Below are 14,433 nucleotides of genomic sequence, written 5' to 3' on the forward strand. Positions count from 1 at the left end.
GCTTTGGGCAGCGCCAGCCGAAGTCCCAGAGCTGCTTCTGATTCCATGGTCACAGTGAGAGCATGTGATGAGCCAGAGACAAACAGGCTCTCTAGTGTTTGCAGCCCCTCTAATGGCCAGACTGAGCTCATTCCGTCAAGAGCCACTCCCCAGCCTGCGAGGCCACCCCCACACGCCCCAGCTCCCTCACCAGGCTCCTGCTTGAAGGTCAGAGGGACAGGAGGTAATAGGACCCCAGAGGAAAGGGCCCCTGGCATCCAACAAAGCGCAGGACCATTTTGGAATTTCAAAAGACAATTTTATCCAGATAGGAAGGAACCTCTCAAACAAAGTTAGGCAGCAATTAAAATACACTTTGCCCAGACTGAACATTAGAACGGGAAATGCCGCATGGGGCCTGAGCCAGCTCCACCCACCCTCACTCTGCTCCCCAAATGCACACCCCCACCTGCCCCCAGTGCCTCCCCATCACCCTGCAAAGCACCACAGTCAGCTGCGACCCAACCCTCCGTAAGCGGGTCAAGCCATCTCAGGTGCCAGTGAGCAGGCTGGGTCTGCACCTTGCGGGGGCCTGGAAGGCACCAGAATCACACGGGTAGGCCATCTGCCAGCTAGCCAGCAGTGCCCAGAGGAAAAGGGAGGCTGGCAGGTAAACTTGTGAGTGCCAGGGGCCTTGGAAGTCGTGCAGACTCCACCGCTGGCCCAAGAAAGAGGAATCAGGGCTGCTGACACTTCCAGTCGGGGCAGTGGGACCATCCTAGTGTGGCAAGAGCCCGCACGCTCAGCGACAGAGCCCCGAGGACGAGACCCCCGCAGGTGCCTCCCGGAGCCAGTCCGAAGGGCGCATCTTGAGCTCGTGTCCTCAGGCAGCACAGCTGGGCACAAGGAGGCAGCTTGGAATGCAGCAGCAGGCCCCAAAGGGCCTGGAACCTCCTAGACCACTTTCCAAGGCCGGGCCTCCTGCTGCGGAGTTGGGGGAGGGGACTCAGCAGCTCCAACTGGGGGTCGGGCGGGGGCGCTGACTCAGACCACAAGTGGGGCACTGCGAGTCCTCGGGTCGGCTGGCACCTGCTCTTGGTGCCCAGTAACGGTGGCCATGGGAAAGGCCACTGCTGACACACGGGCCCCAGGTGGTTACCGACCGTCTCAGTGCCAGAGGTACAGCTGTGAGCCAGATGTTCAAGGCCAACCTCCACGTCAGGGCATCTTGGTGGAACTTTGTGGAAGTCAATTTCAGTGGAAATGCAAACCACGTCTCAAAATTTGTGAAGCCCAGTGACTGTCACCGCAGCCCTGGCCCTGAAGCGCTGGCCGGTGACCTGCTTGTCTCATCCCCCACGGCAGCCCCGCGTGTGTGCTGTGGCCCTAGCCCCGTGGAGTGGTACCACCCCCTTACTGCAGTGCTAACACGGTTAATGTACGAGGAAACCCAAAGGCTGACGAGACCAGCAGAGCTGGTGCTGAGCGGCAGGGCCGCACCAGAGTGAGAAACGAGCCCATCACCATCTGCAGGACCCACGGCGAGTTTATGTGTCATCAGGCGCAAACACATCTCGGGGGGCCTCCAATGTTTTCAAAAATTACCAGACATGTGATACTGAACGTTCCCCACCCCCAGGTCCCTTCCATCAGCCAACATGAAGGATGAGTCTGGCCCCAGTGCAGGTCTCTATGTGGCGGGAGCTGTTGTTCTGGCAGGAATGGCGGCGACTCTGCAGTGCGGGGCCCGTGCTGGCAGCGGTCACATAACCGCACAGCACGAGTTTTGTTTCCGGGCCTTGAAAGAGAGAGGGAGGGGCTAAGGAGGGCGCCGTACAACCAGAGCACTGAGTGGGACGGGAACTGGAACCCAAGGGGACAGGACACCTGCCTGCCCACACCCATCAGTGTGGTCAGGAGGGAGCCTGGTACACAGACAGGCACCTACGTCGGGATGGCTGCCAGCCCTGGTGATGTTTCTTCTGAGAACAGAGCAGGTTCATGGGGCCGTTACCTGTGCTCTCGCTTTCTGTCCAGATGCTCCAACCCCACCGCTACCTCCCTCCAAGGCACACACGAAAGCAAAGGTGTGTGGACCGACCAAGTTCCCTCAGTCACCACTGTCTGAACAGGGACACACGCCAGGGTGTTCGAACCCTGAGAAAGGGCGAGGATCACTGGTGGGCAGACAGCAGGAACGAGGGTGAACCCCAGGAGCAGAACCTGAAGAAGCCTCTGCCCTCCCGTGGGGAGCCTGGAGGCAGTGGGGACAGGGCCTCTGCTTGCTTTTGCTCCAACAGCGCCTCTGCCCTCATCACACGATCCAGAAAGTTGCGAGGCAGATGCGGGCAGAGGGGCGGCGAGCTGGTACGCACCGTTTTGTAGAAGGCCTTGGAGTGGATGCCCAGCACCTCGGACTTGGACACTAGGTCATCGATCTTCTCGCCGCGCTCCAGCAGAGACTCCATGGTGCTGTGCTGTAGAAACACGATGCCCTGGCTTGAGCAACAGCGGCCCCTCCAGCCGCGTGGCCACCAGGAGCCCTGGGCCCTCCCCACACAGCATTGCACGTGCGGATGCAACGGGACCTAGTGACCTTCCTGGGGAACCTGGAAGGTTCTTACTGGGAGAGAGCGTTTCCCACCAACATCTGCACGGCACAGGCTGGGAGAACCGCACTCCAAGGGGAGCACTTTTGTGCCCCTGGACAGAGCACGTCCACATCCCTGAGAGCACCTATGTGGAAATCCCAGAGTACCGCGATCGCAGGGAGGGGGAAGGGACGGAGGCCCCGGCCAGGGGAGCAGCAGCTTGCTTACACACTTACACGCTCACACACACACACACTCATCGCAAGAGCCCCTGCAGAGTGAGTACGTGCACCCGAGCATGCACATGTGAGAAGGTGCAGAGGAGGGGCAGTCCCTGATGTCCACACGGCCGCGTCCCCCAATCAGCACTGGAGAAGTTAACTGGACGAGGGTACGGATGGGATGACAGGGAGTGTGACCAACCACCTGGGTCCCACTACAGCCGCCAGAATGGAGCAGGTGGCCAGGACCCCTCTCCCACCCCATGGAGAGCAGGGAAAGGAGGTGTCCCCGCTCCGTGTGGCCCACATGCTCAGAATCTGAAGCAGCAGTAGGAAGACAGGCTTGGGGACAAAGCACAGAGACACGCCTGACGACTTTCAGCCCCAACCACGTTATCTGTAGTGTGGACTTCGCATGGAGCCCCCGGAGGCTTTTCACAGAACACATGCTGCCCAGACCAGAGTCCAGCCCCAGGGACGCAGACGGACACGAAAGCCGAGCCAGTGTTGGAGGAGAGCTTCACATGGGGGGCGGGGTTTTTCCGGGCACATTTTCTGTGCTTTTCAGCAGTCACATAAGGGCCATTAATTGCCAGGCCCTGGTATTAGCGAGGCAGTCTGTAAAGATATGTTTGCCCACGAGGGAGTCAGGGAGACGCGGAAATGCGTAGTGACGAAGCAGTGACCCCTGAAAGGGCCTGGCGTAGCCTCCAAGCACTTGAGAGGTGTGAGCGTGCGACAGCTCCATGGAGTCAAGCAGCAGAGGGCACGTGCTTGCGAGGGGACAGGGTTGTGAGAGCATGCCAGAGCCCACACTTCCTCCTGCAGTTCACTCGAGCTGCTGCAGGGCTTTAAGCAGAATCGGGATAGCTCGATGACTACCGTCTGGTGGGCGCGAAGTGAGGGGACCAGTGAGAGGCAGAGGCCACAAGGACCAAACCTGAGGTGAACAAAAGCTGCTCGTGTGCCAAAGGTAGCTCAGAATGACAAAAAAAATTTTTTTTAAGTTGAAGCAGCAGTTACAAAGCAGGACATTTCTGATAAAAACGTGTGGTTCCTGACAACTCTGGGCCTGAATTTACGAAGTGGGGTGTGCATCAGCCTGCCTGCCACCCAGAGTCCACACAGAGCACCTCCCGGGTGAGACAACCTAAGATGGCACCAGGGGTCGGGGGCAGAACCCAAGAACTCAGACTGTCCCAACTGGAAGTGCCCAGGGAGCGAGAAGGGGGACAGGGCCAGGCTGGTTCCCAGCTCCATCCCTCGTCCCTAGCTGCTAGCTCTGAGGCCTCCGACGCACGGGGAGAGGGCCGCCCCACTTGCCGAAAAGCGCTGACTGCCATGAACACAGTGCCAACGGAGGACTTCCTCGGCAGCAAACCTTTCCGCCCCTCATTTCCGGGACTCGGGCTTACCAGGATGATCTTGGTCTCATCTAGTTCGGCCTGCACTTTACTCATGGGGTCGGCTTCTCGGGGATTCTAGGAAAAGAGCCAAAAATAAAAACGACGGCAGGACCTGAGCAGCCCCCTTGAAAACAAGCTGAGCACCGAGGGTGTTGGACGCACACATCGGAGCGGAGCCTGCCTCGGAAAGCAGGGCTGTCGGGAAGACACCCCGTGCCCGGCAGGCAGGGGAGCTTCTCTGTCTCACAGGGCTCGGGGCCACACAGCCCTCAAGGCTTCCTGACTCCCTACCTGGTAGGTGCTAAGGTAACCATCCAGGGCTGTGTAGTGGATGGACGCAGGGCAGCCACTGGGCCACTCACTCCTGTCGACCTGCTTGGAGAATTCGTCCAGCACCTGCAGGACAAAGGAGCTTGACAAGAGCCAGCCAAGGCCCAGGGCGGAGGCAGACATGCTAATAGCAAAAGGGGCATCTGGGCTCAAGTGGCCCAGTTTCCGGGAATTAGAAACAAAGTGTGCCCAGCAGAGAACCTCAGCTGGCGAATGAGGAAAGTACTAGAATTTTAAACTAGAGTCCACTTTATCAGGTTACAAACTTCCACAAGAAAGGGGACTCGCCCTCTCACTTTTCCAAAGGAAAGTGAGACCCTTGGATTTCAGCAGCCACCAGACTCCATGTGCTCGTAAGTGTATCAGGCCGTCGGGACAAGGCACAGCCAGCGCCTTCAGGAGGTGGCAGTGATACCACGTGCAGAGACGGAGGTACCACGCCTGTGGTGGCACCGACCCACACCAGGAGGGCCCCGGGACGGCAAGATGTGTCCAGAGGGGGCTCCTTGAGCAGAAGCAGAGCAAGGAGGACCCGGTGTGTAGGGCATGGTTTGTCGGAGGGGAAGCAGGTCACCAGGGCAGAGCTGGTCTGTGTGGCTCAGAAGGAAACGCACGTCACACGACTAAGATGGAAGCAGGAAGAGAGCAGCTGGAGGAGTGACCAGGGGCAAGGGCACAGCCTCAACCGACCAAGACCCCATCCCAGAGGACAGATGCATTGACTGGGGCAGACGGGGTGAGTCACGGTGGCACCAGGGGCATCAGCCTGGACACCGGTGGGATGAGGGGCATCAGTCAGTGCCACGGAGGGAGCCTGGGCAGGCTGCCAGACTGTCTCAGTTTAGGGCGAGGAGAAAGCTGGAAACGGGCTGATTTGGGACACACTGCTTCCCGCCTTCTGCCTCGGGCACTGCCATCACCCCAGCCCCAGTTCACTCGTCCACCCAAGTCCAATCCAGCCAAACTGCAGACTCACCTTCTCCAGCAAGGTGAAAGCTACCCGGGACGGGTACTCACTGTCAGCAATGACCACTCCTGAAAGACTGTCATTTCGCACGTAGACATGGCACAGATATTCTAAGGGACACACAGAGAGGCACATGAGGGCATTAGGCTTTCTAGCCCCCAAAGCAGTCAGAGCATCACCACGCCGGCCGCCTGCCGTGTGGGTCAATGAAGCCCCTGTGAGGAGGCCCAAGGAGCGGCTGTGCCCAGCGGAGCACACGCAGGACGCCAGCATGGCCCGACAGCAAAGCCAGGCTCTGGAGACGCCAGCTGCCCCCGCCAGCGGGCCCAGGCGCCTTCCCGCGTGCGGCGCTGAGTGCCAGGTCAGGCTCGACAGCCTCCCAGGGACAGCAACCTACCAGTACTCTGCTCCCAAACTGAAGGGACCCTGGGCAAGCCGAGCAGCCCCCGCTTTCTACAGCCCTGTGAGAGTAGCCCCAAGTCAGGAAGTCACCTCCCTGGGCCTCAGGTTTCCTTGTTACAGCAACCCTGCCTGGACCACTCCATTTTGGGGAGGGGTAGAGGCACAGGGGACAGACTTGTCGAAGCAAACACTAGCAACTGCCGGCTGGGCTCTGTGGTACTACTGTAAGGCATCCCGTTATCAGAATGTACAGTTAGACAAGGGCTTCTGCCAAATATTCCCAATCAGCGGGATTAGTTTTTGTCACTTGGCAAGGATTCAGAGATGACACAGCTAACCTCACTCCCGGTAAAATGAACATAAGGATCAGCACTGATGAGTAAGAACCTTCCCATAAGACTCTCACCTAGAAGATTCAGATGCTAAAGAAGGAAAACAGATAAAGGAGGAGAGGGAGACGTGACCCCGAGACAGAAAAGGGCAGATACGAGTGGGGCTGAGGGTGGCCTCAAGGGCTCCTCAGCGACACTCTCCACGCCGTCCTCAACGAGACGGCAGGATGAGGTCAAAGTACGCACAGCACAGAAGCCGAGGAGCTGAGAGCATCTGTGAGAGAGGCCACTGGGCGGCAACGGCACACATGGCCTGAGGACAACAGAGATCGAAACATCCACGGACCAACTGCAGTGTGGGCTGCGAACAGCACAGGCCCTCACGCAGAACACACATTCCAAACAGACGTTGGTGTCATCGCACAACCCCTTCAAGCCGCGTGACCCCAGGTCAGTGCAAGCTGCAACGGGCGGGGTTTCTGCCTGATAAAGTCGGCACACACCTTTCCCGACCTGTCTATAATATATGCGCCTCTAAAATGATTGCCTGAAAACCCATACAGGAAACCTAAATAATGAAGAAGAAAAACTAATGTGTTTTCAGGTTCCTGGTCCAAATCTAACAATATTACCTCAACAGGGCCAGCTGGAAATCCTTTTCTGAGATGTCTACAGCTCTGGGGGGCGGGTCGCTATTGCTCCAAGACCCAAATCGTAAGTGAACCCAAGCTTTGAACAAGGCAGCTTAGGGCACCACGGGAAAAGTGGGGGGAGAGAACAAGCCAGCAGAGCAGTGAGGTCCTGGTAGCCCTCCCTCCCCATCCCATGGCGACAGCTCGTGCTGCGCCGGGCAGCCTGAGGCGTGGTGGCTGGCCCCGCACTCACAGACTGGCAGGTCCTCTTACCTTGTTCTTTGACAGAAGCTCTGCTGCCTTTAGCTGAGCGCTCCACAATCAGTTGACTTGTGAAGGTCATGAATTCCTGAACACTAAGAAAAACAACACAGATTACCTACTCACGTCACCTAGTCCCCGACATGGAAAGTGACCTCTGAGCTTAGGCACTAAAGAGACATTGCTCCTTGGTTTCTACCTTGTCCCTCCCAACCTTAGTAACAAATAATAACGTTCTGTCAATGAACACAGATACAGATCATTACAAATCATTGCAGCCACTCAAACCACATTTGTATGCTACCCACTTCCAGACTTCTGGGCGCTTTCCACAGGCTAGAGTCAACGTAATGTTTTGGTCAGAGTATGATGTGGGACATAGTGGCAAAGCAGAGGCCAGCTCTTGGCTCTCCCGGCCCCACCAGCTTCCAAGAAGCAGGACAAATAAAAACTGCACTGGAAAAACACAAGTGGCAAAACTGTTTGGCAGATGCACAGCCAGTTATGGCTGCAGCTACACACCAAACACTGCAATGCGACAGCCGCAATGAAGGCTGGGTCATCCATGGCTCAAGCCCTGGGCACTCTGGACGGAATGGAGCAACAGGTCAGCCGAGACAAAGAAGTGGGCAACGGCTGGTGCGAAGGTCTAGGGGGAGGGCGAGATTTGTCGTGGGCCACATCACGCCACTTCGGCCAACGCCAGACCACACAGACAGCAGTGGTCCCATAAGAACCCCAAGAGAATTCACAGTGAAGGGTTTAGCAGAAACTTCTGCAGGTCTCAGTAAGCTCCTCAAAAAGTTTGAAACCATGGACCCAGCATTGTAAGGGTTTCGTGATGCTTTATCTGCTTATAAGCAAATCTATGAAGAAAGAAAGGGAGACGGAGAAAGAGAGGGGGAAACTGAGCAAAGCACCACAGACACATTTGTGGAAAGACTGACACCCCTTCAAGGAGAGCCTCAGGCAGGCCGTTCCAGAAGGCAGTGCGGTCACGGAGGGAAATGGCAGCTCCATGCATGTCACTGCCCTGAGGCCTTCCAGCAGGAGAAGTGGAGGCAGAGACAGCAATACTGACGACCATGACTCAGTGCTGACCGAGACTAATGTGTGTGTTTGTCTTAGTTTTTAACAAAGAAGTTAAAAAGTAAAAAAACAATTGTTACAGAAAAAACCTTATTGAATAAAGATATAAAGAAAATACTTTTTAGAGCTGTACAGTGTGTGTTTAAGGTAAGTGTTCTGAGAAGGATGGGCGGCTCAGTTGGTTAGAGCGCAAGCTCTGGGCAACGGGGCTGCGGGTTCGATTACCACCAGGGCCAGTGAGCTGCGCGTCCGCAACTAGAATGAAGTCAATGAGCTGCCGCTCACCTTCCGGTGGCCAGATGGCTCAGTTGGTTGGAGCGCGGGCTCTCAACCACAAGGTTGCCAGTTCCACTCCTCGACTCCCGCAAGGGATGGTGGGCTGTGCCCCCTGCAACTAACAATGGCAACTGGACCTGGAGCTGAGCTGCACCCTCCACAACTAAGACTGAAAGGACAACTTAACTTGGTAAAAGTCCTGAAAGTACACACTGTTCCCCAATAAAATCCTGTTCCCCTTCCCCAATAAAATCTTTCAAAAAAAAAGGGTAAGTGTTCTTACAAGAGTCAAAAAGTTTAAAAAAGTTATGTTTATAAAATAAAAAAGTTAGAATAAGCTAACGTTAATTTATTAAAAAAAGAAAACATTTAAAAAATAAATGCAGTGTAGCGTACGTGTCCACTGTGATAAAGTCTCCAGTCATGCAAAGAATGTCCCAGGCCATCATACCCAGTCCCCAACCCCCCCCCCGACTCACCCAGAGCAATGTCCAGTCCTGCAGGCTCCATTCCTCGTAAGCACCCTGTCCAGGTGTGCCGTTTTTTATCTGTTGTACTACATTTGTATGGCACCTCGTCTGTGAGTAGATGTGTTCAGACGCACACTTACCAACTGTGCGCCACTTGCCTACAGTAACATGGTTCATAGGCTTGTATCCTAGGAACAATGGGCTGCACCATCCAGGTGTGTGTCATTTCCTGTGATGTTTGCACCACAACAAAATCACCTAACGACACATTTCTCAGATCGTATCCCCATCGTTAAGCGACACATGACTGTAATCCCTTAGAGAAATCCTTGCAGTAAAACTAAAAGAGACAGAGCTGAGAACAGGACTGGAATTAGGCAAAGGAAGAACTGCATTCACTGCGGGAGGCTGCAGACAGGCCCCGAAAAGCTGGGGGACCATGTGAATGTTTTAAGCTTGGGGTTTGGTCATCCTGAGGCAGGAAGCATGGACGTGAGGGGACCTTATGAGAAAAACAATGAGCTCAGCAGCAGGACGTGTTGTTTCCAGACACCAGTGGAAACATCCCTATAGTACAGCAGTGGTGTCATTTAGAACTGGCATGGGGGTCACAAATAGTAAGGCTCAAGTCCCCCAGTAGAACCTGAGGATCCTCCGCAAACACAGGAAGGGAAAACAAAGAATCGGAGTGAGCCGAGCTGGCACCGACACAGAAAAGCAGCAACGCAGAGCAGAGAATGGAGCCGTGGTACAGAAACAAAGCTGAGTGTCAAGAAGACACTTCAAGACTGACCCAAAAGCAACACAAACTTTCAACAAAATAACAGAAATTGTGGGTCTGCCAGCAAGCCACTGCCATGACTAACGAATCAGCTCTACTGACGCAGTGCACACAGAACCCAGACTCTGCAAACAGACGGCAGATTGCGCGAGACCTGGAGACCGGGGACCCCAGAACTGACTCTGTGGGCTCCTTGGCCTTCTGTGCCTGAGCCACGAGTGGGCTGCAAGTGTCTGTGATGAATCTAATACCCTCTTCTCGCAAGTAAGTGCCCAGAAACGCTTCAAAGCTCGAAGCCCTACAAACCCCACGCTTCCTTCCAAATCTTCGGAGCAGAACGCGTCCGTACCACTGGACCCCAGCCATGAAACGTGTACAACGTGGGTCTGAGTCCTGGCTGGTTGCCGTGGAGCCTGCAAGCCCCACCAGGTCCCACGACCGCGGCTCTCCAGGGGTGGCCCCCAGGCTGCTCGCTCAGGCCCACGGCCCGAGGTCCTGCTTCAGAACACGCACTGCTGGGCACCGACCTACCGGCGCAGGAGCCCGGGGAGTCTGCAGTCTCAGAGGCCCCTGGTCGTCGCTTGACGACAGAACTGCGAAAACCGCTGAGTTCAGGGCTGTCCTCTGAACGGTACCAGCGTGTCTGCGAGCGCCAGGATGACGCCTCGGAGGGACGCTCCGCGGACCCGGGCCTGCCCGCCGTCGCGCTCACCTGGACCTCTGGAAGAAGCTGAAGGACGACACGTCGTAGGCGGCTTTGAGCAGCACCGCCTTCTGCTCGGCTTTGTAGAGGACGCTGAGGCTGTACAGCTTCATGGCTCCGCGCCCCCGGCACGCCCGCCCGGCCGCTCGCTCGGCCGCCGACCGGCGAGCAGCGAGCAGCGCGGCCGCCGCCCCTCGAGACCGCCGGCTGCTGACGGGTCCGACGCCTGCTTCCTCCTCCGGGCTTGGGGCCCACTTCCGGTTCCGGCCAGGGACGCTGCGCGCGCCTTACAGAGGCTTTTCTTGCCCGGGAGGCGGAAAGGAGCGACCGGAAATACGCGGCGAGGGGCGGGGCGACGCGCGTGCGCGTAAGCCCGGCCCCGCCCCGCTGGGCTGCGCTGGGCTGCGCTGGGCTGCGCTGGGCTGCGCTGGGCTGCGCTGGGCTGCGCTGGGCTGCGCTGGGCTGCGCTGGGCTGCGCTGGGCTGCGCTGGGCTGCGCTGGGCTGCGCTGGGCTGCGCTGGGCTGCGCTGGGCTGCGCTGGGCCGTGCCGCTCCCTCCCGGCCCTCCGGGGTCCCCCGGGCTTTCCTGAGTTCCAGGGCTGCCCCGCTCTCTTGCTTGAGTTGTTGAAATCATGTTTTGTCAATGGCAGGGAATGAATGAGGCAGTTCCCTGAGGGCACCGCATCCTGCCCGTTTCTTGTGTGGTCAGAAATCACGCGCGCGCGCTCGAAGGACAAAGCAGCTGCAGTACATTTAAGGAGTCAGGGTGAAGGGTACCCAGGAATTCTTCGTACAGTCTTTGCAACTGTTCTGTGAGCCCCAGGTTACGGCTTAGGGAAGACTTCAGGGAAGGGGCAAGAACGTTATTCGTGCAGCACCCGCAGGAGAGCGGCAGCTCTCCGGAGTCCAGGCCCCACTCCTGCGCTGAGCCCTGGAAACACTCGTCTGTAACCAGAGCAGCTCTACCCGTGACAAATGGCCTGGGCCCTCTAAGTTCACCCTTGCTGGGCAGCATAGGGACCACCCACCTTCCAGGCTTGGCTCAGCTCACGTAAGGCCTACTTTGGTTGCACAGTGCGACTCCCCAGGGAGCTGGACAAAAGCCGGCGGAGGGGCATACCCCAGGAGGCCCCACCTAGGGGCGAGCCACACAGTGGCCATGGTCCCCACACCCCCTTGTCTGGTCAGCCAAGGCCAGGGCAGTAGGGCTGTTGTCACTGTAAACCTGACATGAGCCTCCATGGTCAGCACAGACACTGACGTGGTCAGGCCTCCAAGAGTTCAGAGCACAGCAGCCCTAAACTACCTGCTTTGAGTATTGATTGTTTTGAGATAAAGACATATGAGACACAGCAGGTGGAAGAGGGCACCCTGACCCTCCTTTTTGTTCCTGAGAGCAGGGTTAACCTCCGTGGAAAGGTGCCTTTTGTACCATGACGAAGGAAGACATCCCCACCACCAGATGATGGATGGCTGTCGTGCGGGAGACCGTGCTCGCTGCGCCATTTGTCATGCGCGGAGGCCTTCTCACCGCGCCATCTTTCAGGCGGGACGGCCTGCGGGGTCTCTGCTCCCGCTCCCCACACAAGAACGCTCCCCACACAAGAACGCAGGATACGGTGAGGCCGAAAAGGAACACCCACTGAGCCATAGGTAGGGGAGTCATACCACTATGGTCTCACTGGAGGCTGGACCACCGGACGCCAACCTGCCGTCCGCTTTTCCGCCAACCGACCGACCAACGACTCTTCTCCACTCTCTCGACTCTGTTCCTCTCTCTCGGTTCTCCTCTTCCGCTCTCTTCGGCTCTGCTCGGCTCTGCTCGGCTCCTCGGCAATCCTCAGCAATCCTTCGTAGCCGCAGCAGTTATACCAGCAGCCAATCGGCTAACCAGCCACAGCCGATGGCCAATCAGCCACAGCCGACGGCCATTCACCACCAGAGCCAGCACCCCTCCACGTGAGGCCGAGAGCCTGTAAACTACTTTCTGGGGCTCTGTCCCCACAATGGCCCAGCGAAATCTGTACAAACCTTGTTCAGCTCACCGTTATCTTCCTTCACAATTTACCCTTCTCCACAATTGACTGTCCCTAACCCTAATCGCCTTTGTCCTGTAAATTCTTCACAAATTTATTGTTTCTTCGTCTAAAAGGTATAAAAGCAAAAAATGATAACTTTTTTGCATCTTCATTCTCTTGTGAAGGCTTCTATGTACATGTAAAAATTTTAGTAAAACATGTAGGCTTTTCTCCTGTTAATGAAAGTTTAATTCTTAGGCCCAGCTGGAGACCCAAAGAGGGCAGAGGAGAGTTTTTCCTTCCTTACACCTCCTTAACAGTTCAGCAAGCATAAGGGGCACTCACATGCCATTGTCAACAGGCGTCCATCAGCAGACCCAGTCCCCAGGAACCCTGCTCACCACCACAACCCCTCACCGAGGTCTCCCAGACTCCCACTGGGTTCTGCAGGCCACAGGGAAGACAGATCCAGACGTGACTCTGCCACCAGCCATGATGGAACAGGAGATGTCAGAGCAGGAGAAGACAGGTTCACCTGGACACCGTGGGCAGGAAAGGACCACAGCCAAGGGAGACAGGAGGCAGTGAGCCAGCTGGGAGCTTTTGGAAATAATGAGAAGGGTGCCCCCAGAACTGCCTGCCCTGCAGGGTTTCCCAAGAGCTATGTTTGTTGCACTAGATATCCCTCCTCAGCTCAGAGGCTAGCGATGGGTATGTAGCCCACTCCCCACACATGGGCACTTAAGCTGGTGGCTTAATCTGAGGATTGCATCCTGGCCACTATGGGGCCAGCCTGCATAGAAGTGGGATAAAGTCTGCAGAGCATGAAGGAGGCAAAGCAGGCCCTATGAGGAGGGCAGGGCTGGTCGCCATCAAAGAGGAGTCTAGGAGTCTAGGGTCCACAACAGCCAGATCTCCAGGAACCCCACCCCCCACCCCCCATCAGGAAGCAGGGTGGGAGTCACCACAAAGGAAAAGTCATCACAAAAAATCTGAAAGCTTCTGTGTGGTGGAGAGGGTGCTGCCCCCACCCTGGGTACGCCCAGGCCCCCTGAGTACCCCCACCCATGTCCCCTCCAACCCCCACCCCCACTCAACTCCCCACCTGGCTTTTCAGTGAGTGATCAGAGGTCTGAGCCGATCAACACAAGCCCATCCCTATTGCCACAATGATTGGTTTGCAGATGGGCACCTGACCGGGGACTCAGCCAATCAATACAGCCCAACCCTTCCACCTCCCTGGCCTAAATGACATAATTTGAACACGGTGATAATACCACCCCTGCCATCACCACCCCTGCCCGCTGCCCCAAGACTGTCTGAGCAAATCACGGAATGAATGCAAACGTGCTTTGTGCGTTATAAATGTTTTAATCAACGTTAGACATAATGGCAATTTCTCGTTCTTCTAATAAATATGTTACCTTTCTTTAGGAATAAGTCTAACAAGAGATGTGTGAGATCTATATGAGAAAAACAATAAAACTCACCAAAGAGACATAAAACAAGACTAAACAAATGGCACAGCATGACAGCTTTCTGAATGAGAAGACTCTACACTATAAAGATGTCAGTTCTCTAACATGAACCCCCAAATCCCCAAATTCAATGCATCTCCAATGAAATCATCAACAGCCTTATTTTGTGAAATGGGGTGAGTAGACTCTAAGATTTATAGGAAAGATAAAAAGCTCACGGTAAAGAAAATTTTGTAGAGAAAAAGGAAGGGATGCTTGCCCCACCAGATAGACACAAACTGGAAAGTTATGCCAACCGAAAGAGTGTGGTGTGGGCAGAGGGTGCACGGGAGGCATCCAGCACACAGCAGAGCAGTGGCCACAGCAGGCAGACCAGCAAAGGCCACTTTTACCTTCAGACCGTTTGTCACTGACACAGACAGCAGAAGAAAAAGGCCACTCCCCAGGTTCCTGCACTCCAAGTCACCCTGAGTGTGCCCTGGCTAGGAGGTACCCACT

General features: G+C 56.1%; 1 protein-coding gene and 1 long non-coding RNA gene across 2 annotated transcripts; one reads left to right on the top strand and one right to left on the bottom strand.

Annotated features, from left to right (window-relative positions):
* Window positions 1-1,507: 1,507 nt before the first annotated feature.
* On the bottom strand, window positions 1,508-10,700 carry YKT6 (YKT6 v-SNARE homolog). Its single transcript, XM_019731660.2, has 7 exons — window positions 10,450-10,700; window positions 7,134-7,216; window positions 5,504-5,604; window positions 4,489-4,593; window positions 4,207-4,272; window positions 2,355-2,456; window positions 1,508-1,777 (listed from the first exon to the last, which is right to left on the bottom strand). Exons 1-7 carry the CDS (start codon window positions 10,551-10,553, stop codon window positions 1,742-1,744), a joined length of 597 nt encoding a protein of 198 aa, XP_019587219.2. The 5' UTR covers window positions 10,554-10,700; the 3' UTR covers window positions 1,508-1,741.
* A 41-nt stretch (window positions 10,701-10,741) lies between these two features.
* LOC141567008 (uncharacterized) lies at window positions 10,742-12,697 on the top strand. Its single transcript, XR_012489408.1, has 2 exons — window positions 10,742-11,490; window positions 11,840-12,697. It is a non-coding gene; the product is annotated as an uncharacterized LOC141567008 (long non-coding RNA).
* The last annotated feature ends 1,736 nt before the right edge of the window (window positions 12,698-14,433 follow it).

This window comes from Rhinolophus sinicus, linkage group LG09, assembly GCF_036562045.2.
Source record: "Rhinolophus sinicus isolate RSC01 linkage group LG09, ASM3656204v1, whole genome shotgun sequence".
Lineage (NCBI taxonomy): Eukaryota > Metazoa > Chordata > Mammalia > Chiroptera > Rhinolophidae > Rhinolophus > Rhinolophus sinicus.